We start from the raw sequence: 24,438 nt of genomic DNA on the forward strand, positions 1-24,438 counted from the left end.
CAGTTTATTGCGTTATAGACCATTTTAGCTTTTAAATCCATCAAATATTTTAAGAGATTTACTGTGTATATTTTATTTCAAATCTGATATTATGTTCACTTCTTAATTAATACCAAGAGTTCATTTTAGGCCAAAAGTCAAGTATTTAACACTGATTTTCAAAATTCTGATCTAGCTTATAATATCTTACCTTTATATGAATAAAATTTTAACAATGTCAGCTAAATAAGAGCTAAGAATTATTTGTAATTTTTTTTGGGGGTATCTAACCTTTGTTGGCAATTTGAAGACTGTATAATATTGATAAAGGAAGTTTTCCTGATGAGTCCAAACAGCTGTTTATGAAGTGGCTCTTTTCATTAGCTACATGTAGCTCACTACAGCTCTAAGTTATTATTTAAATGTAGTATTCTGAATACACATGTCGCGTCGGTGGCTTTATGGGTCAGTTGGCTGCCTAAGGCCACAACATAATGATCGTAGCTATTGTCAAACTGTCCTTTATAATCATAACAAAAGAAAATTGACTCACACTAGTTTATGCAGATGAGATTTTAAGACAGGAAGCACCTTCTAATACAATCACTGCTGTCACAAACCAGTCTTGCTAAATTTGTATTTGATGGCCTTCTGATGAAAAAAATGTTGATTTATCTCTTCAATTGCTTTAACCAACCACTTTACGTCTGGGACAAATTGTGTTGAAATCAATTCATCTATAAGGTAAATTTATTACTTGGGTAAATAAGTCTTTAAGCAAGAAAGCTTGATAATCTGTCCTTGGCCAGTTGCAGTTAATCATGCGTGAATTGCATGTATTTACTAACAGTAAACACAAAGATATTTTATCAGTTGAAACATGATTGTGTTCCTACTTAAGGCCTGAAACGTTACGACTTTGTGTCTTTACATTCAGATTTGGTTCTATTTCATTTATTCAAATTTAAGTTTGCTTTTACCGGCTGCTGTATTTTAAAACCACAATCCCTCTGTTTGTAAATATTTTGGTAGGTTCTTTGTTTAGCATGTAGCTAAAGATGTGCTTTTCACCCCATGTCTGTAGTTACATTTGTGGCCCTTGATTTAAGTAGTCTAAACTGGTTTAAGTTTTAAGATTTCATCTTATATTTCGTTTCACTGCTGCCTAAAAGGATAAATTTATTTTTTCGAGTTTCAACCTGTGTTTTGACATTTCCCCCCGAGGCTGTGATTTAACGACTTGGCACAGTCTGGTTAGCCCTCTGTTCCCATTTCTCTTAAGATGTTCAATTAGTAGGCATTTTAAACACAGGTCAAGCTTAAATCAAAGGTTAGTGTTATGTTTTATACTGTTGAAAAAATTTACAATCAGTTTGTAACTACACGACTGTTCAATGTTGACTTTCTAATATTAGAAGCATTTCACAATTCAACCACTTTTAATTCATTATTTTGCTAGTTCTTTGTTTAAAAAAAGATTTTATGCCAATGTTGTGTGATTTTTTGTAAATCTTAATGCTAAAATATTCACTGTAATGTTGAATCAATAATTTATGGTTACAGTCTCTATAATGAAGACTACATTATGAACTATATTTTTTTAAGTTTTACACTACGAAATTATTATTACTTGGGTTCACCACTGATAGCAGTAAAAAGTTAAATTTTAATTATGATAATTGCAGGTACACTTATTTTACACAGGTGGTTTTGTGTACAACATCTGCAAGTTGACGAACTTTTCTGACAGTGTTCGAGTAATTAAATGAACTGATTTAAAGGATTTTTAGTACCCTTATTTCAGCTGTAATTTTGTATCTGAGTACACTTAGTTCTAATTTATTGTTACATTATATTTTATGTCACAGTACCAGTAAAATTTCATGTTTTAGTACTTATATGTATAATATATATTAATGTAGGACTGGTCCATCTTCCTGCTGTTGTGTCAGAAAGGCTTCTTGTTTATGCTGGGGAACCTCTCCAGCCTCCTTACGGACACCTCTATAATAAGGAGAGCTCCTTATTACGAACAGTTTATTTGGTCCGATAGGGGCCAAAATTAAAACTAACTCTACCTCTGTAATACTAGCCTGTTCCATGCGTTCGGTTAGTTGGGAAGCGGCACGAGGAACGGCGAGCAAAAAAATGGCGAGGGGACTAAGGCTCGCCGTTTTTCGCGCTTCCCAACTAACTGAACGCCTAGAACAGGCTAGTGTACATGTAATACATAATATGGACACTTTTTTTCTGTCCCTTTAGTATCTGTTAGAGGTTCAACTGTAGTACAAAAAATTAATTTTATTTCAATTGGTGAACTTCTCCTGTTTTTAGAATTTCTGTGTTGAATAAGAGTTATTTCCAAAGAATTAGGGAGAGTTATAGCAAAGCCAAATAATTTGTCTCATTGTTGATTGTAAGGGTAGAAGTTTTTTTAATTCTTTAGTTTTATTGTTTAATTCTTGATCTTGATTTTCTGTTGTAAGGAAATTAACAAGTTGCCTACATTATTTTAAGATTTTGTTGGATGCATTCTGAAAACAATGAAAGGAAAAACCTTGTCAATTATTGTCAACATTTTTCCTTTGATGAGTTTTGAAAATGTAACTACCACACGTGTGTTACAAAAATTAATAATAATCAATTGGATAAGAACTATATGATGTATTTGTAATGTAGCAAAAGTTCATTATTTTTGTCATGTTTAGAAGATGCTGTTTTCTCTGATTGCTAAATAAATTTACTTTGTTTATTAACTTACTTTTTCGGTTTATGTACAAATGTCAACATTTTAAGTTTCTCATGTGATTGTAGCCTTCAGACTAGCTAATGATTTGTTCCTCAGATAGACCTTTATGTTACCCACACTTTTGTGATTTCAGCTGAATTTGTTACATTGAAATTCAATACAGTCTTAGATCTTATCAATCTCATGTTGATTATGTCTACAAGTAAGTGATTGATCATACTTTGAATTCTCACTTAGCTTTAAAGGAATTGTTAAGAGAATTTAGAAATTGATTTTGTCACTAAGCTCAGGTTTAGGTCATCCTGGTGAATAAATTATTAACAATGGAAAGGATTGCTTGTTAAATCCTAACAAAATGAAGCTTTCTCCTGGAGAGTAATAGAAATCATTACATACAGACAAAGGTTAGATGAACTTGGGTAGCTACAACTATGCTTTTTGTAACTTAACAGACAATTTCTTTTGGGACTAATTTTAGATTTATTTAAAACACCTGCTCGTGTTGAATGTAATTTTCACTGATACATTGTTTTGTTTCAATAATTTTTTATCCAAATTTGCCTTCAAGAAATTCACTGACACTGAAAGTATGAAGGAAATATACCAAAAAAACTAACTGTATTTTTTTTAAAAAAACTAGTCAGTTATTATTTTCAAATTGTTTTTTAGACTTTCTCAGCATGAGGCTGAACATTTTGGTCATTGTTTTGACCAACTTGAGTATAAATATTGAAAACAATTGATCGCTCAGCATGGGTTCTGATCGCTGCTTACAATGAAATAATTGATTAATGGAGAAATTTTCACTTTTTCTTTTAACTTATATGCATAATATATCACCTGCAAAGCCCCATTTAAATATATATTGATTTAGAAAGGATTTTGGTGGTTATATATATGCTAAATGAACAAAGTGGCATTACTCACAGGCGAGACATGTTGTGTTCTTTTGGTATTAGCTAAGACTTGTGTATGTACATTAAGTGTGGCATGTGCTTGACTTGTATATTGGATCAACCTGCAGGTCTGATATTTCTACTTATTTTTTAGTATTTGAATAACGTATTTATTTTGATCTGTATATTGTGCTAGTAGGAGTGTGTTTCATTTGATTTTTGTACATGTAGCTTAATATTGGTTGTTCTTTGAAATCTTGGTTACTATAAAACATTATTTCTAAGTTTCTCTTTTATTATTGTTGTATCAGTGAAGTTTCTTTGCAGAACATAATTTCGAAAAATGCAACCCTTAACTTAAAATATTAAGATTTGAGTTGCTAAATGAAACTGTTTTCATTTTGAACTGATCAAAGTAACAATAATTGCCACTTGATTTATTTCAATCAAACCTCACTTATACTAGACCCTGTAGGGACCACAGACAGTGTCTGTACTAAATGGGTTAATTTTTATTATGGGCTTTCAGCGTATGACGACAAAAACACTTCTGACAGTGAAAATTGAAGTGGCTATATTAAGCAGGTACTGGTGGAGTATACTTGCCTGTGAACTAAAAAAACAATGGTCTTGGAGATACTTTACCTTCTACTCATACAATGTATGTTAAATCCTGTGTGGTTGATGTAGACAATAACTATTTGACTGTTTCGCTTTAAATTATACAAGACTTGTTTTAAGGGCTTACTTCACTTGTCTGCTATTCACAGGCATTAGACAATATTCCCCAACTGATTTGATATCTGTTGCCCAATTTTTTAAGAGAACAGCAACAACAAAAATAAACAAAGTCACATTTTCAAGTCTACATTTACCTTTTTAATCAAATCACATGTGTTTAACCAATCAATTAATCACAGCAAGTAGTAAACCAATTAAATTGCATTTGTTTAGGTAACCTGCAATTTTGCTTTGATTATTACTGTAGGTTTTTTTACCTTCATGATGAAAAAGAGCATTGTAGAAATGTAATGAGAGGGATAATAGAATAAAAAAGTCCCTTTGGCTTCCTGGTATATCGGTACAGGCACTGGTAGTTAATATTCTTGGCCAAAAGGTTATCCTCAAAATTTCATTGTTGCCATGGAAGCTTTGCTTTCCAGCAACCTATTCTTCTTTTCAGACAACCTTTCAGCTTCTAGTATTACCCTTGCAGATACCAGCCACCCAAAGAAGTTAAATATGTATTACAGTGCTTATATCAAATCTTTAAGTTTTCATGTCAGTCAGATATACACCAGTCAGATATACACATATTTAATAGAATTTTATGGTGATGATGATGATAAATTTTTACATGTAATGGTCTGCAGATGATTATGAATTATTTATATACGATGATGAATAACATTATAATTTTGTTGCAGACGGCACTGACGTCCCTGGATGGTCTGTCTAAGTTTATTGACCTTGACCAACTGACTTCAGATCTTGGTGGTTCTTTTAAGTATGACCATTCTAAGTGGATCAATATGCGTATGGTAAGTCAAGAGATCTTGTGAAGGGCTAAATATTACTTATTTTGTGCTTAGCAGGTTTTGTATTTTGCTAGCCACTTTGACTAGTAAAAATAGATTTTCTAAAAAAACTGGTCACTCATTTTATTAGTAAAAGCACTTTTTAATTTGCATGTCGAAAGTATAATGGACTCCTGATTTCTCGAACCCTTGATTTCGTGAACCTCTCAATAACTGGAGCCAAAAGTGGTTTCCCTTCCCTAAGTCAAACACTGCAATTTTACCCCCAGTTTCTTTAACACTCTAATTTCTCGAACCAATTTTTTCGTTTCCCTTAGAGGTTTGAGAATTTGGGATTCCACTGTTACAGTAATTTTAAATCCGGTACTTTGGGCTTGAGCAGGGTATGCTCTGTGATTGGTTTAAAAAACTCCTACCCCCTTTTTAACAATCAGACAGAAAACCAATCATGACTTGGTCACAGTCACTCATTCAGTTCTATAGTGCGTAGCGCCGAATGATCTGTCTTTGCTTTATGTCTTTTTTGGTTTATTGTTTAAATTTATTTTGTCATTGATACTTTACTAATAATCTTGGATCACTTAATCTAATTATTTCTACTGATTGCATTGTACAATTTTTTTTATAATTGAAATGGTGTGTTTTCTTTTCTTTAGTAATGTAAAAAGTTAAATTTCAAATAACATAATCATAACAATACTTTTGGCTGTAGTCTTAGAATTTATTTAAACTATCACTGTGATTTTTGTAATGGGTTTCCTAGCCCGCGCGGTTTTTTTTTGTGCGTCTCCGCTCGGTTTTTTGGTTCCCCTTTCCGGTTTTAAAAAAAGGTTTTTTTTGGGGGGAGGGGTTTTTTTATACAAATAGGATTATTGAAAGGCATTTGTCAGTTTGAATCAATTAATAAAGGAGTTCTTGAAACAATATTTTATATTTATACACATAAGTATTGATTTCAATTTATGACTACCTGAAGATCAGTGTATAACTTAACGACCTGCATGTTACATTTTAAACTTGTACAGAAAATAGTGCAAATTGTTGTTATAAAACCTGATTAATGAAAGTAGATAAATTTGATGTTAGACCTGAGATCGAAATTAAGACCACCTGTTGACACACACAGCTGAGGAATGATAGAAGGATCATTGTTACAAGATTATAAATATCACTTTTATTGCATGAGTGAGGAAAACAACTTATACACTGCATGTGCTTACGTTGTACATGTTAGATGAAGTAAAACATAATGCACAAGGGTTCATATGATTGTGAAATGCAATTAGAATTCCCTATTTTCCTTACAACACAACAAAGAAAATGAATTTTTTTCTGTAAGGCTGATTGATAATCAGTGCATTAACTTTCTAAAAGAAGCTTGATTTCAGATAAGATGAATTTAAATTTAATTACAATTACAGTGTTTTGACTTATAACAAGATATTCTTTATAAACAGATGTTTAAAGCCTTTGTGTAGCCACTGGGAAAGTAGCATAAGATTTTATCTTCTTGATAGGTAATTACCCAGACCAACAAATATGATTAAAACATGACAATATATAGTAACAAAACAAACATTTTGTCAAAATCATTTTATTATTTTAGTACAGTTGTATTTAGGTTCTTAAGAAAATAAAGTCATGCCACAAGAACTTGGCGCTAGTTTGTTGAGGAGCTTTGACAACATGTGTAAGATGTCCATGTTTCTTTTACAGGCACTGGAAAAATTTCTTTATGAAGCCTCGTCGTTATTAGCCAAGTTAGAGGAGATACAAGATGGATTAGACCGAGAAGATTTTGCAGATACACTAGAAGAACTCAAAAATCAAATTAAACACAATCAGCATGTGAAGAAGTGGATAATCAAAGCTCCTGTGGAAGTGTTACAAGAGGAGGGTGAGAAAATCCGCAACACAATAAAAAGTCCAAGCTATGGAGAAGATGTGGATAGTTTGACGGCAGAGGATGTGAAGAAAGCGGAGCTTCAGATCAACGAGTTAGTGGAAGGGTTACATTCAAAACGGCAGAAGTTGAGAGAGTTATGGAATCTGCGGAAATTAAAACTGGATCAGTGTTTTCAGTACCGTGTGTTTCAACAGGATGCGGAAAAGGTAAAGTGAGAAAATTTCTTTCAGATTTTGATTTCTTGATTTGTGTGGGATCAGGCTAATAATTTAATGTGAAGTCAGTGAGTAAAATAGGGACATCCCCATGGGAAGCCTATAACATGCTGTACAAAGTAGTATTTGATTGTATGGGGCTTTCAATAGCAGCCAAATTATGACCAGCTAAATTTTGTTAGCTACCTCTGTACTTATCAAATATTTAATTTCACCATTACTCTCTCTTTAAAGCTGTGTAGGACGTAGTTAAAGCTGAACTACATTTTGCTCTCTATCTACATGCGCTTCACTGAAAATATTTTTGCCATCCACTTGATCTAAATGCCTATTAAAAGGCCTTCTTGTCATAATATTGATTTACAATAACATGGTGTGCTGTAATAGTGTTAAACTTTGGGTGACTTATTTTGAAACATTGTTTCAATGAAGTTTGCTGGCTTGAGAATTTTGCTTCTGGAATGTTAGTGCTTTTTACAATTATCAATTATTTATGAGCCGGAGGTGTAGTTTATGTTGATGTACATATACACTATAGGAATTTTGAGATTTCATATTATCTTTTTCACCTACTGGGTGAGAATATTCAGTCTATTTAAGATAAGCTTGCTGTGTATAGTCTACAGTACTGATTTGTGCCAGAAAAATACATTTGTAATGCTGACTTTGCTTATAACTTAATTTTATTTATTTCTCAGAAAATTATTCAAATCAACCCTGACATACTAAGAAAATGTGTTTTAACTGCAATTATACTGTACCTTCAATGCATTGTTCCTTTCTTCAATGAATAGTCAGATGATTATCCTTTCCTCTGTGTAATTTCGTTAACATTTTCCACTTCCAAAGTCAAATCTCAAGTTAATTAATTTCTAACTTTTATGTTTGTGGATGAAGCCTCAGTGTGTGACTACTCAAATGAAAGCTATTGAGCAGCACTTTCATATGGTAAAAACTGTTTAGTTTATTTTGAGCTGTGAAAATGTCTTAAACATTTAAGATTTTGGCTGAATCCCAGTGTGTGAGCACTCAAATGAAGGCTATTAAGCAGAACTTTCTCATTAGGTTGTCTTTGTTGGAATTAGCATTCCTGGGAGAAAACAGTTTAAACTACCGGGTACTTAAAGCAGTATGAACACGAACAAATTGGCTTTATAGGCAGGGAATCTGGAATCTAAATTTCAGGGTTCTGTTTTTCTAGATAGAGAGCCAAAATAATATATTATTTAGAAATCGAGTTCACCTCTTAATATGAGCCTGGGTTACAGAAACTCAGCTACAAATTAAACAAAAACCCCAGTTTCCTTTTTGCTGTCACAAGCTTAAGCCTAGGAATGTGTTCTTTATAAGTAGTTGTTGTTTTTTAATTAAAATGTGAGCAAATGAAATTTGTATCTTAAATTTTCAACTCTGTGAAGCACAAACTGGCTACCATGAAACATAATCAAGGAACCTCACTCCCTTGAAATAATCCTAGACATTTAAATTTGTGGGGAAGTGTGAAGTCAACCTTGAGTCCCTGAAAGTCACTGAGTTTAAAGGCAAGCTCTTTTAAAGCTCCTGAAAAGGGAATTTGGCACTTGATAGTCTATGTAAAATTAATACAATGTAGCTTGTCATAGGAAGTCAAAAGGCAAACATTTTTAATTAAAAAGAGATATAAGTCTGACGTTAAATTTATCTTTGGATCAAAATTTTTCAAACTGGTTTGACTTTCATTTTTCATTGTCTCATATTCATTACCCAATCTGAAAAAGGGCTTGAAAAAATTTTAAACCAAAAATAAATTCAAACCAAAACACTTAATATGTGTATTTGTACTAGCAAAGATTTTTTGAGCTGTATCCTTGAAAGATACCTTTCTTAAAAGTCCTTGAATTTTGGCCCAAAAAAGGGTACAAATCTTGGTTAACTTTTATGTCGATTGTATTGACTGCTCCTCAAGCGCTTTACACTTTGCTGAGTACAAGAGACAACGAGTGCAAATCATATTGGTTGTACATGTACATGTTAGTCTTGCTGAGGATAAAAGTGTTTGCTCTCCCGTGCAGTATTACCTGAAGTTCCTTTTAATTAATTTATGTTAAGTTGTTCATAGATTGTTTTGAAATTACCTGCTCCAGGAGTAAGCCATAGTCGTCTTGTTTTTCATTTGTATTTGTACACATACTCGATATTGTACAATCGTAACTGTGTAGTTTGAAAATAGCCTGAGGCCTTATTCAATGTTTTCCAGACAAATGCCAGCCGGCGATAAGTTTGTTTTTGCCCGCAACCAGCGCTTAGCTGCATCACAAAAAAATACTAGTGTCAAAAACCATAACACCATTTTGTTATCATAAATAGTTCAGTTATTTTAGGACTACTTTAGACTTTCTCATTTATATTTTAAAAAAGAAGTTAAAATAAAACTGAAAATAACTCTGCCTAATATACTGCTTTTTTTTTACAAGATTGGAACCATTGTGCTTAAAATTTTATTATTGTATCTTAAATTATATGCAAATCTCCTTTGCTTCCTGTTGTGGAGTTAATCTTACTGGTAAACGAAAACCTTTTAGTATTAAAGTGTGCATTGCTCTATGAATTAAAGTTTTTTTAATCATTGTGTTAGATCGCAGAATTTTGCTTGCAGGTTGTAGAAAATTATTTGACTGCAAGATAAAACACTTTACACAAACTGCCCTTCAATGTTACAAATCTGAATTTCACTGATTAAGCAAGGATCAAAATGAAATCTCTCGGATTAATGGCCCTCAGAAAATCTACAAAATTGACATTTAAAGGTTTTTCTGGTCTTCCGAAAAATTCACTTGGTTAATTAAAGGGACTCCTGTGGTTTATTTCACTTCTAACGTGGCTATATTTCTTAGCAGGGGAGACTAAGTTGTCAAAACTAGTATGCCTTGTGAAACAGATGTTGTACGCCTTTGTTTTTGACAAATGCATTATCAGGTTATTATACTGGGGTTTATCCATTGAAACTGCTAATCCACAGGATGGTTCAAATCTTTTGTAAAGAACTGTGGTATATCACCGTTCTAGTTTTAAATATTACTGGAATAGTTACAACTAGACAATACAGCATCAAAAGAGATCACTGCTTCTGGAAACAATTTTTATTATGTTTGTCCTAAGTAAAATGCCATGTTTTGGTTTTTTAAATTAAAATGAGAAAAGATAGATTATGGTTTACGTTACTGATTTTGTCAATTTTTTTTGTTTGTGATTCCTGTGGGCCTAGCCTGATTGCTTCTCAAAGATAAGAAGATTGCTTCTTTGAAATGGAAGGAAATCTGTTTTGGTTTCAGCGTCACAAGATTTTAATTTGTGTTTTGTAAGACCATTTTTTTTATGACCTGCAGCTTGAGTGGCCTCAATGCAGCATATAATTTCCTTTTTCTCCTCAAACCCCAGGACATTATTATTAGAGCTGTCAAAATAGGCTTTTTTTTTCCTTTGACTGGGCCGTTTATTAAAATCAATCAATACACAGAGCTTGTACACAAAGGCAAAAAATTTGCAATTTTTTGAAAACAGACGGAGTTCATTAAAAATTTATTGGCCCAAGTCTGAGATCAGACAAGCAGTCTGCTCACCAGAACGACAGAGATTATTTACGGTGATTTTACAGTGAAGGGTTTTAGGAAGCCTACGAATTGTTCCTTCATTGCGTCAGAAGTGTGCAACATTTAACATTTGGTTAGTAAGCAGTCAAACATGCTCTGTTCTTGTTAACTTATATTTAATGATTCTTACACGAAGGCTAAACACGAGGGATCACAGGGTGGTTAATACTAAACCAGCCTGGATCTCCGTAACAAGATCTTTGGTCATGGAAGATTAAGTTAGAGAGGTGAAAACTAACAGGTGCTTTGTGTGTTATTGGAGGTGTTGTGTATAAGCAGTCTTGAAAAGTGGTAATATTTTGTGCATCGATGCTGCAGTTTAATTTCCCGCTCTGCATGAGCCATACTTTGAGGTTACATGATTGTTATGGGCACCAAATATTTTTCTAAGAAATGCTGGCTTTAGACCAAGCTTTTTTCTTCTTTTACAAATCACGATTATTAAACTTCAAGGCTGTGCAGTCGATGTAATTTTGTTGACAAGCGTTGAAATAAATTAAAAATATTATGGTAAAGTTCCATGGAAACGCGAGAAACACATCCTGTTTTGTTAGACTGAAGTAGATTTTATGATGCTTTCCAACCTTTTATAAACTCCTTTTTTATCTGAGAATAAAATAAGTAATTCATATTCTTGGGGGTAGTTGGATTTTTTTATTTTTCATGTTTGTTTAGACTAGAAATTCAAAGAGCTGTGCAATAATATTCATGTAGTACCGACATCAAATTTAATTTTCTTGATGGGAACTGTTCAGGTGTGGTATGGAATTATGTCTACTGAAAAAAAGCCCTGTCAAGGCTAATTCTACTTGCTTTGTCATTGATATGGAAATGTAAATTTTATTTCAATATTTGGCTTCTCATTGGTGGAAAAAATTGTCAACACCTGAGTTCATAACATTTTTGGACTGGGTAGGTTTCTATTTGAATGCGAACAATATAGTCCAGTCTGACATCTGTGCCAAAAAGCAGTTTGACAAGTGGATGCTGCTTGGAGCATTTTAAAATTACGTGTCTGAAAGAAAGCCAGCTGATGTTATAAATTCATAATTTTAGCAAAAAAATATCAATTTTTATTTCCCGGTCATGTTATAATTCAGTTATCAGTGCAGCTCTTACAAATGTGCATATATAGCAAAATGGCTCAGCTATCATGGATGTGAGTGGGATCTAAATTAAAATATTTTTAACATGAGAAGTGGATATAAGATTGGTCAGGGTTCGTCAAATTTTATATTGAAGCTGTCAATGTGAACAAATCATTTTTGAGGTTAAATCCAATATCTCATACTGTGTTGGTTTTCTCTGCCAATTTCTGTTGCAGATGCTGTTATGGATAGGGGAAAATCGGCAGGAGTTTTTGCTGAATTACACCGAAATTGGAAATGATACCACGTCGGCAGAAGAACTTGAGGACGAGCACCAAAATTTTCAAAGCAGTTGTATGGTGAGTGAATTAAAAATTTCCATTGATCAACTTGAAATATTATGTTTCAATGAAAGGTTGTTGAACTTTATGTTCAAAATATGCTTAAAGGATTATATTCAGCACTTGCATTTTAAAGAGCTTGTCTGGATAGAGATCCATTGAACAAAGAACCATCCATTATTTAACTAAAGAGATCTTCAAAAATGCTGTTTTTCTGTTTCTTGTATAAAACTACATGTACTTCAGGGTTCTTGAAACTTTCTAATCCAATTTCTATACAAGTACTTGTACAGTGTATTTAATTGCATATAAATAATAAAAGGAATCCATGATTATCTCTCATGTTATATCTTATTATGTTTTAGTTAAAGACAAATTTCAGAGTTTTTTTTGTCTGTGTATGTGTTATTTCCAAGCTGTATATTTTTTTGGGCACAATTCGTTATTTATTTGAACTGAATTTCTGGTATGGCATTTTATATGCATCACTCAATATAAATGTTTCTTCATTTTTGTGAATAATAGAGTTATATTGCTGTTGCACTTCAGTGCAATTTTGTTATGTTTTCTAATTCAAAATTCACTTTGTTTGTTTCCTGTTTTACTAAGATAGACAAAGCACTTTGAAGTGAAATCTGTTTGATTGGTTAAATTCATCGCATTAGACTAACAAATTCTAATGTTTTGAGTTTGCATGACGTAGCTCGACACACCCTTGATATAATATCAAAAATACACTTAATTATATTCAAATACAATTTTGCAAGACTCTTTTCAACCATTAAAATTAATATCATTACCTCTTACTATATAGCAGCAATGGAAGGGCTAGCATGTAAAATGCTGCCTTTTAACCTAATTTGTTGCCTAAGAAAAGTTGTAAAACTGTCATAAAAGAAAAGATTTTTATTGTGTAGATGCAATATTTCTGGAAGGAAATACAATATTGTTGAACTTGACTTTTAAGTTTTCTGTTTTTTTCCTTGTTAGGCTAACGTGAAGTAAATAATGTTTTATGCCAATTGGCTGGGATTTTTTTGTTTGCATTCATGTATCTATTTCATTCATATTTAAAGAGCATATGTATTGTTTTTATAAGTTTAATTGTACAGAGTTTCAAGTATTTTTTGAGTTTCTGGTACCTGTTGCTTGAGTGTCAAAAAATAGCGTGGTGTTACCAATATAATCTTCAGTTATCAGCATTTTAAGTGAAATGTTTTAAGAGTTCTTTTGTAAACACAAGATACATTGTATGACAATGTTGAAAGATAAGCAAGCATTGACGGGATCCTAACTGTGAGCGAACTAATTTATGCAAGTGGGGAAAAGAAGTCTGAAAAAAATTCAGGGCTCAAAGGCTTTAACAGGCTTTCATGGCTTTATTCTGCCAAGTTAAAAAGATGTTGCAGTTTTTTTAGTAACAAAGAACTTGTCCAGTGTTATTACATGCATGTTTGTCATTGTTACATGTATTTGTAGACAATTTATTTTCACTCTAGAAATGGAAATTTGTTGCTGGATTTTTCGATCTTAAAAATAATATTGTTTGAATAGTTAACTTGAGAGTGTTTCCTGTAAAATACTTAAACTTACTCGTACAAGCTGCATATGTTGGACCTGCCCGTTTTGCGGTAAATCGTGTTTGTGAAGGCGGTCGTCACAGAGGGCTGATTTCAAACCCTTGGAAAAAAAAAAGGCCAAAAGTAAGTGTTGAAGCTTCAACAGGATTTTGTGGATGGCACAATGGCTTCGTGGCTTGTGCATTAGACTCTGGGTTGAGTAGGAGTAGGTCAATCCTTTAAGGAAAGCTTTTTAAGCCTAAGTGGCTCATATATAGCTGTCAGTGTTAATTTCAAATTCTGTAGCATGAGCTAGCAGCTAGGAGTATTGTATTGCTGCCCCCCTAGATTGGATGCTAATCCGTGTGGGAGGCACAGTGGCCTAACGGTTGGTGTGCTGGACTCTACATCGAGTGGTCTGGGTTTGAGCCCTGGCCGGGGCGCTGCGTTGTGTTCTTGGGCAAGACACTTTACTCTCACAGTGCCTCTCTCTACCCAGGTGTATTAATGGGTACTGGTTAATGTAATGCTGGGGGGTGACCCTGCGATGGACTAGCATCCCATCCAGGGGGGAGTAGAAATACTCCTAGTTGCTTCCTGCTACTGAAACCGGGATAAGCTCCGACCTGATGGGCCACAAATGTAGACTTTACCTTGACCTAACCATCACAGGCTACTTCACAGCATTCTGTCAGGTTTCCCCAGCCAACAATTTGCCAGTACTCATTTCTACTCCAGGGCAAGGAGAGGCACTGTGAACGCTAAGTGTTTTGCCCTAGAACACAGTGACCCAGGGCTGGAACCCAAAATGCTCAGTGAGGGTCAGGGTTTTTGGGGGTTTTTTTTTTTGGGGGTTTTTTATTTTTTTAAAAAAAATTAAAAAAAAGGAAAAAAAAAAAAAAAAAAAAAAAAAAAAAACCCCATCCGAAGTCCAGCATACATAAGGCCAATGTATCCTCACATTCAATCATACGGCAAGGGGAGAACCCTTTAGTCCCAAGAGTGACCAACATCAAATTTCTCCTCACAAGATCAATACTTTATCAAGTGAAAAGGTCTTGGAATTAATAAATTGATCACCAAAGGGAAATTGCTCTGATCTCATTCACAAATTCTCTCAACTTAAACTATAAGAAAATGTCTGGAGATCAGTCAGATGAACTTGTACATGTACGTGGATATTGGGGCTTAAAGGTTTGAAATTAGTACTCAATGCTGGCTTCCCACCATAGTAGCCTGAATTTCAGATGTCCCGCTCTGGTGACCTGCTTCAAGAAGGGACTGCAGCTCAGTACAGAAAATCATTTATACCAGTTTATTAAAGGTGATCGCATTTTTTTCTTCTGGGCTTCCTTTACAGCTACTCAACTTGCTTCTCAATGGCAAAGATCTATTTCATATCCAATGTTCATGATTTATCTGCAGTTAAGGTGGATAGTTTATGACTTGACTTCTATGTACACTGTAACTTGAAAACTTCATGCTAGTAAAATTCACGTCACTCTGCACTAGTGAATTTTAAATAATTATAAGTTAACCAAAAGGCAAGCTCTGGATTTTATTTTGTTTGCACCCTGGGGTGCACATTTCATTAAATGCATAAAAACATCAGATATTTCAAACAGCAAGGCATGATATGGGGTCAATAGAGTTAATAACTTGAATTGTTTTTGTGCAGAGCGCCCTTCAAAATTAACTGGTGAAAGTGGTCAATTTTTAATTTTTTTTACATCCCTAATTATTTTTAAGTAGTTTATAAGAGCTGTAAGAAAATTAAACTCCTTTTTATTGCATATGAAAATTTTCACCAATGATACTCCCTCTAATGATTAAAAACATTCTGCAGTTATTCACAGAGGTGCGAGGTTGAATTTGTAACTTTAATTTATTTTGCGCAATACTTACAATTTACATGCAAATAAAGAGCTTGAAAAGTGTGAGTCTTATTTAAATTCATGTTACATCCCCAGGCAGTTAACATGTGTGATAAAAATGCTGTCAGTAGCCAAATTTCTCTGCTAGTTTTTTTGAAAAGTAGAATTTCAAGCAATGTTATGAACAAAAAAACAAAAAAAAAATTCTAAGCTGCCAAAGGAGTAGTAATTTTAAAAATAAGTAATGAAAAGCCATCAAATTTAAATAAATCAACAAAAGCTTAAGCTTTTAATTTTAACACTAAAGTAATATTCTCTCGCAGTATTGCAGTCCTTTCATAAAACTAAAATTTTTTGGATCTAGTTTTTTTACCAAACAATACAAACAGTCTTGCGCAAGATTAGTTACAATAAAAGTAAGATCAAACAGAGATGTGCTTGACAAATTTATTTAAAGTGTAAAGAACATATGTCATCTTTAGACCTGTTTCTAACTTTTAAAAATAATAAGCTTATAGGTGATATATTGAGTTTCTAATTTTTATGAAGAGCAATATTTTTTCATTGCCTTGAAAAACAGAAAAGTAAATATGCAATTTTATACTTCACGTTTGGCAGATCACAAACTGTCATTATGAATTTGTCATAATTTCTTTTTTGACATTATTGTGCTTTGACTTCCTGAGTTTAGATGTATTTTATTACTTTTGCAAATTTTCTCTGTCTTATGATAACATTTGGCTACTGAAAAAACAACTTCTATTTGAGGATAAAATGAAAGTACATTGGGCACCGCATGACTCTTTACTTTGTATTTAGTTTGCACGATATCACGTTAACATGCAGAAAACTTATCCTATTATTTCTATGAACACCTGTATCACGTTTCGTTTCATTGAAACCCCAGAACCCTTAATTTGAATTTCAAATAAAAAACCCCTTGTGGCCAGGTTATCACAAGAATCCCTGACACTTCTTAGGATGTTAATAATTAAATTTAATTCAGCATCTCATATGAATAACAATACATGACTATAGTCATTCAGGATCTTGGGTTTGTGTCTTAATGTTTATTGCCATTGGCAACTTTACTTATCTTGATCAGATCTTGACCAAGAACAATGCTAACAGTAGTTTTACGTGGCCTCTCGATAAGTAGTAAGGTCATAGTTTTTCGGTGATGCCATGCAATTATGGAACAACCTTCTTGAATTTCCCTTGGCCTGAAGGAATTGGAGAAACGTATTACCACATGGAATGGTAGGCATATTTACTTAATGTATAAAACCAATTTTCAGTATTGTCAAAGAGGAAATCTTTTATATTCCCAACTAAAGGTGAATTGCTTCTTGTATTTGCTTTTAATGAAAATCTGATGAAGACAGTTTCCCTTACTAACAGTTGATTTTTTTCCAAAATAATTTAAAAATGTTTTGTGCCATTAAATATTATTTTGCATGCAATTTTGAGCTTTAAAAGCTGAGAATTTTTGAATTTAGTGTTTCTCTTTTTTAAATACCAGCCTCTTTATTTTGTAGGCGGAATGATAATGAGGACTATTTTTTAAATTCAAATTGGGAATATGTGATGTCAGGGAAAGCGTATATATATTTTTTAAAAAAAATATAGTTTATCATTTGTGTTTATAAGTCATAGCTCAGATCAGGCCTTCTATATCACCTATCTAGATATTTTCCCAAATGTTCATACATTTAATATATTCTAAAACAGCAGGCAACAAAATAAATTGTAATTGAGCATAGTTTGTTATAAATATTTTCAGCTACAATCTTCTCAGAATTCTAACAATTCTATTTATTTCATTCCTGCCTGCCTACTTTCCTTTAAACAGTTCATCTAGGGCGAAATTTGTCATGTCCAATGTGTATGTGACTTGCCTTAGACATATTATGAATTAATTCATGCTAATTTATACAGAAAACTCTTAATATTAATCACAAACTTGCACCTGTCTGGAGATATTAAATTACTCTAGAGTCTGTTTGCTTAAGGTCATGCAGGCAATGTAGGGAAAAACAGATATATTCTTTTACAGTAAACATGTATCTATATAAAGATCTTCACTGCAAAGACGATATGGCTGTGAAATTGCGATCTTTACATTACACTTTCTGCAATACAAATGAACGTGAAGTTAATTGGCGATACAGTGTAAACATGCCACCAAAGTTTGGTTTTTTGGTTAATTGGCTGTCGAGAAGTGAAAGGCTTAATTGATTATAATGGAACACTGTCATTTAGCTTACTGATCAAATTCTTCAGACTTGAAATGAATTTTATCTTACAGCAAAAAAACAGACAGGATGTCTGTACTTTCCTTTGCATCAAGCATGACTGTTTTACAGTATTCTGCATCAAATTATTATGATATTATGTAGTGATTCTCAATGTCAGGTATGTTCTTATCTTTTCTTTACCACCTATCTTGGGGGTATTCTTGTTTTTGATAACTGTAGGCATCGATGCTTGATATATTTGGCATTGAAAAGCAGATGGAAAGTCAAATTCCATGTTACATTCATGCCTTCTTGTGTTTTGTAAAATGTTTGCTTTTGTATCATTTTACTTGGCCCTTGAGCACTGGAGGCCAACGTTTTGGCTTCCCTTGTACATGTATGCTTTAGTGTTTTAGTGGAAGCAACCATTGATCTTGAAATTGACTTGAAATAAGCTTCAGTATTGATCTGAATCCTTGATGCACAACACATATTCCATTACATACATTTGTATTACCAGTATACTACAAAATTTTTCTCACCGACAACATTTCAAGCCTTGCCTTTTTTGTCAAGCTAGATTTATCCATAACCTTGGCAGCATTATATTAATCGCTGTATTTTGTGTTTGTTTACATGTGGTATGATTCCTTTTCGTATTACTCTCCCAGCATGAGCAAAGCAACTCTGGTTAGTTTGGGTAGATACATGTATACATTGCGTTTATGGATGGTTTGGTGTTGAAACAAGATTTCTCTGGCCTGTTTTTTAGCCCTTATCTATATATGCGTACATGTATTTGAAACATACTAAGAATTACTATTTTCTTGATCCATTTAAAAACACCTAGTATGTTGCTTTCAGTAGAGATCTGGCTGTTGTTTCCTTAGACATTATTTCAAGAAGCTTGAAGCATGGCACGTAGATTGTAATAATTCCGAAACTCAAAAATAATGGATTGCTTTGTGTAGCGATACTCAATAAATACAGGAACTTATCAGGAAGCGACAAAGACTGCGTCGGCAGGGATGGAAGTGAATTTAGATATGGATGAACAAACTACAATATGTCAGGCTTGTACTTATCAATTTTTTTATGGACATGTATAGAGTCAAAAATATTTTAATTTACTCGAGGAAAAGGTAATTTTCAGAAATGATTCAGTGTTCTCCTTAGTTAGTATATTTCTTTGTAGTCTGCTTGGAAGATGAAAGAGGAAAAGATCGATAACTAACTGGGTGTGAAAAAAGAAAATATATACGAAACCCTGTAGGTTTAATATATTATTTTACGTGCATGAATCATATTTTTATCATATCTCTTGTTCCGCAATTATAATTTATGATACTAGCTTCTGTTTTTAATCAATGGCCCTTGATCGCCCCAACGTATGGGCAGACATGGGCTAGGAATGATTATTTTCTGAAATTTTGGATGTCACCTTGGTTTTGGACATACATGTTTTTTGACATGTTTCTGACATTGTACATGCAATTCTCCATGTCTCTGTTATCTTTGAAGCTTAAAAAATAATTGAAATAGAAATTTCTCTTCAAATTTAATCCAATTTTCATCAGGGAGTGCTATTTAAGTTAAGTCATAAAATTGAAGTAAAAGTCATTTACAGTACTCACTTTAGCATTTTACTTATTAAAAATACAGTTGAAACCCGCAATTTCGAACCGTCAGGGGAAACATGAAATAGCCAATAGTAAATGTCGGAAGGGCAAATCCAAGGGAAATGGATTTTAGCTCGAAAACATGGGGAATTCGAAATAACGTGGGGGGGCGAGTTCAAATTAGCAGGGTCTAACTGTAACCTGATCAGAGCTGTACAAATTTGCCATGGGTTATAAGACATGATCAAGGAATTAAATTCTCTTTGCTGATCGTCACATATTTTTTTAAATGTTAGTTGAGAGAATTTAGTGTTACATCAAGTCAATATTCCTTAGTTGATTATTTTCTTAATTCTCATCACCTAACCACTACACAATGTAATGATATTGTAGAGAGAAAGTGGAAGTTGATCACATTAGATATTTAATTGGATTCTAGATGTAACCAGCAATGATTCCCAGTGCATGGCTTTGAATACATGTAAATGTACAGCTATCTTAAAATATTATCCCTTGTTTCATCTGCCAGAAAACACTAGCATTTTAACCGATTAAATGTGTACCCCTGTCCCATTAATGCTGAATTTCTTTGGTTGTAATTTGAGAGATTAAGCATGACGTTTGTTTTTCCTGGGAACATCAAAAATTCAACTTGTACTGTCTGCGTTTGGCGTTCGTACGCGGAAATGAGTAGTTTCTTGTTTGTTTGTGAATGTGGGATTTTCCCCCTATTTTGTGAGGTAACAAATTGGAAGGCAAGCTGATGTTTGCCATTTGCCATATAACGTCATGCTTAATCTCTATTGGCTTATTAATTTTTCTCTTGACATTTCGATCAGGGTTGAGAACTTAAGTAAGTTTGAGAATGTAGATTTTGACGTGAAGGCAGAGAGGAGTTTGGGCACATATCAGTTGTGGTTTTGCAGATTTTTTTATCACACTAAAAGCAACAATATTGTTTAATTTTATGTGACAGCTGTACGACTCAAAGATCACGTTTGGTGGAGCAAAAAGCATGCTACATTGTGTTCCAATTTTGTTTTGCCATAAAAATATTACCATAAAAAAGTCAAGCCCTTTTCACACATTTTAACCATTTTAAAATTTGGTTTATTCAATGGTGTGAAAGCAAACAAATAACAGCTTTGTTCAGTTCAAGAAAAATAATGTAAATAGAATATTGCATCATGTTCATTGTATTTAACATTTAAATTTATAAAATGTATTTTTGTGGTAAGGTTTTACAGTGCACTGGATGTAATCGAGTGTGCTCTTATACATGTATTTCTTTTCTCAAAGTGAATATCTAACAAATGGTTTTTAATTTAAACATCACCATAATCATTTGTACAAAAAGGAAATTTATTTACTGTGATACAGTGTTTCTGTAACAGTTTAAAAGAGTAGCAGTATTTCAAATGGGTTTTTCTTGGTAACTGTACTGCCATAATCATATTCAATTTTTATTTTGTGATTATGTGTACAACTGTCTTTAATGTGAGTGTTCTTCTTGACTAAGTTATTTTAATTGTGATTAAAATTTATTTCCCTGGAAAGTGATTTCAAAGACAATTTAGATATTGATCAGCCAGTTATTGTTTTAGTTAGTATTGACTCAGAAGGCAAGTCCTCAGTTCATACAAATTACAGTGACAGAAAGAATAATATTTTCCTATCTAGCACAACAGATTTAGACAATATAACGTGCACCTGACTTTCGCAGTTAATAAATATAGGTTATTCACCAGCCGGGAGGTCCGTATTGGGAAAAACTGTGCCCGAGGTCTTGGATACCGCCCGAGGCCGCAGGCCGAGGGCGGTTCCAAGACCGAGGGCACAGTTTTTCCCAATACGGACCGACCTAGGCTGGTGAATAACGTTTTTATTTTTTTTTCCCACTTTATTTGTTTTTAAAAGAAACCTAGAAAGATTGTATCACAAAATCTTTGTTTGTATACGCGCGCCATTTAATTTCAATGTTGAGTCGATCGACGGGTTAGCAAGAGTGTAAAATGCTGTTTGTTATTTAGTTCGAAATAAATTAAATGAACCGTATTTACAGAAAGGTTCAGCATATTAAATTAACACTGAAGAGATTCAATCAAAGAAATTGAAGTAGTAAATATATCATAAATGTAAAATCGAGCCAAAGCATTATCATTGACAAAACTAAACGCCGATTCCGGCTTCCCGATGAATGTTTTGATAAAGAACTCTGTTCGCAGGATGCTAAGTTTGAGAATTTCCCGGAAAAAAAAACTATCTGACGGAAAGACAGTTTCGGTATAGCTATACACACTTGTATTTAACGAATTAATAAGCTCTGCGTTAATTCCCAGCATAATTATTTTGTGATAAACAGTGCGAAAGTGAAACTAAATGAAATGCGAAGCTTGGACGTACGGCACAATATTGTCAGAATTATTTTGGCTGTTTTTAATTAACGAATCTCATTTTCTTGAATGATGGCAACTAGTGTTTTGTTTTGGCAAAGAAGTGGCCGATAAAAAGACAGTTTTTACTCAAAATTGAAGTTTAAAACCGGCGCAGCTTATCGTATTAAAATGGCGTGCAAATGATTGCAAAATGCACAAACAACCACAAACTCAACAAACTATCAACTAGAACTTAATTTGTCGATAAACAAAATCAACACTCGCCTTTAGAAGAACTTCAAGGCCTTTAATTCCACTTCTATTCTGTCTTTTCGCATTTACAACAGTTGGTGAGCGGCTATTTCGATTTTGCTGAGCAAATCTTTCATGTGTTCGTTCGTACAACGCTGCAAAATGATTTCGCGCGGAAAGTACACTCGACGATTCATCTCGCAACGGATACCGCCCGCTGTCGAGGGCCGGATTGGAGAATACCGCCCGCTCCCGGAACCAATCAGATCGCAGGATTTGTAGAATACCGCCCGCTCACGAACAAAGAAAAAAATAAGTGCCTGATATTTTGTGCTTGTGGATGTAACATGTCATTATGATAATAGTTTATTCAATTACTCGTCTAAGCCAAAGATTATTCAAAGCATTTTTTCCAGTAAAATAATTTCCCATTATTCCAGTTTAATCTGACCATAGTTTAGATGCGTTTTGAGATAACTGAATTATGAAATCATAGATATAAATTCAAATCATTATATTCGAAACTGCTGCACAGTATTGAAAGGAAATGTCTGTTTTTTCCCCCACTTATGTTCCGAAATTAAATTGAAGGATTTTTTTTTTAAGGAAAATAAACCTTGCCACCGGTTTTACTACTATAGGAGTTCATCCTTTTGCTAGAAATAATGATGTTTTTTAATTTACACAAGAACGTGACTGCATTTTCATTACATAGAATTTGCAATATTGTTTTCATTATCAGTGCTTTTGTTTCCCAGTGGTAAATAAAACAATTCATTGTCTGGCCTTCTCAGCTGGCCTGGGACATCATTTGTTCTGAGAATTCCCCCTGGTCTTATGAATACTAAATTTACAAGTCTGTCATGCAACGATAGCGAACCTAAATTGTGGCTGACTTGTCCTATATTGTTTAGCTGATAAACCTGTGAAGTATTTTCTATTGATCATCACATATTACCAATAATTTTGAAGCCAGACAGAAGAAAAATCAGTGGTGAGTTTTATTAAGAATTATCTTTTCTCATCTTCCAGGAAAATTTAAATTCATTTACTAGTCTGGAGTCTGTCAAGTCCAGATGATTTCATTAGCAACTATAATTTTTTTACCTTCATATCCACCTTTTTGTTGGCAAAAAATTTTAACTTTAGTTAGCAAATGTTTCCTTAGGGAAATATGAAAACTACATTTATGTATTCATGTTTGTGCTTTAACTTTTTTTGTTAGTTTTGCTGTGTTTTCATAGTGAGTATATTACCATATATCTCAGACACATTTATTTTCCTGTAGATTACAGGTGAAATTGATTTTATTGCCGCTAACCTCATTTGTACTTTTAAAAGGAAAATATCTCTTTCAGGATTAAAAAATTATGTAAAACTTCTCTGGAAGAAAATACTATTCAGCCTTTTCATAACTGCTAGGTACATTGCGTAATTTTTTACATCTTAAAACTGAGTATATTTTCATGCAATTAGGTTTATCGCAACCTTTACATGTACATTTAAATTTCAAGTTTATGGCTGCGGTTGTTTAAAGAACAGACATTTTTATTCAAAGGATTAATCCCTAACCAGCAGATAAAATTTCCCTATTGTATAAGTTCAGCTGCATAAGACAAAAAAATATTAACCACTGGTCTTGGAAAGTGAATTAATTATTTACTGCTGCATAAATCAGGAGGTTATTTACTCTTTGAAGTACAAGACCCAGTCTTTCCAATATGTGTTAGTTCAAGATATTCTTTTGAGTACAAGTAAAATAATTGCTTGGATACAAGTACAATTACATTGTACAGCAAAGTAAACAGTTTTCACTCTGTAGATTGTCAAAGATAAAGATAAAATTTAAAGAAAAAGTTATTATTAATTTCATTTTGTGATAAATTGGAAAATTTTTGTTTTAAAGGTGACAGACTGCCTTTTACAGCAAAGTAAACAGCGCAACACCAAAGTGCTGCTCACTAGCGTTTCTTCCCCAGACTTTAAAGCAAGAACCACCTTATGCTTGCACATCATAACAAACAGTACCACATGAAAGTGCTTCTCAATAGCTTTCATTTAAATGGTAGCACACTAGGGTCTCATCCACAGACTTTAAAGTTAGAATCACCTTGTACATTATAATAAACAGTACCACCTAAAAATACTACTCAATATCTTTTATTTTAATGGTCACACTAG

The 24,438-nt window shown here is 33.2% G+C and overlaps 1 protein-coding gene across 1 annotated transcript in view; it reads left to right on the forward strand.

Moving 5' to 3' along the window:
• LOC144630099 (kalirin-like) overlaps nt 1-24,438 on the forward strand; it is a 93,598-nt gene that overhangs the window by 10,068 nt on the left and 59,092 nt on the right. The window contains 3 exon segments of the mRNA XM_078488386.1: nt 5,052-5,165; nt 6,879-7,274; nt 12,237-12,359. Coding sequence (XP_078344512.1) covers nt 5,052-5,165; nt 6,879-7,274; nt 12,237-12,359 — 633 coding nt within the window.

The sequence above is a fragment of the Oculina patagonica genome, chromosome 11 (genome assembly GCF_052425735.1).
Source record: "Oculina patagonica isolate OP01 chromosome 11, crgOcupat, whole genome shotgun sequence".
In the NCBI taxonomy this organism is placed as follows: Eukaryota; Metazoa; Cnidaria; class Anthozoa; order Scleractinia; family Oculinidae; genus Oculina; species Oculina patagonica.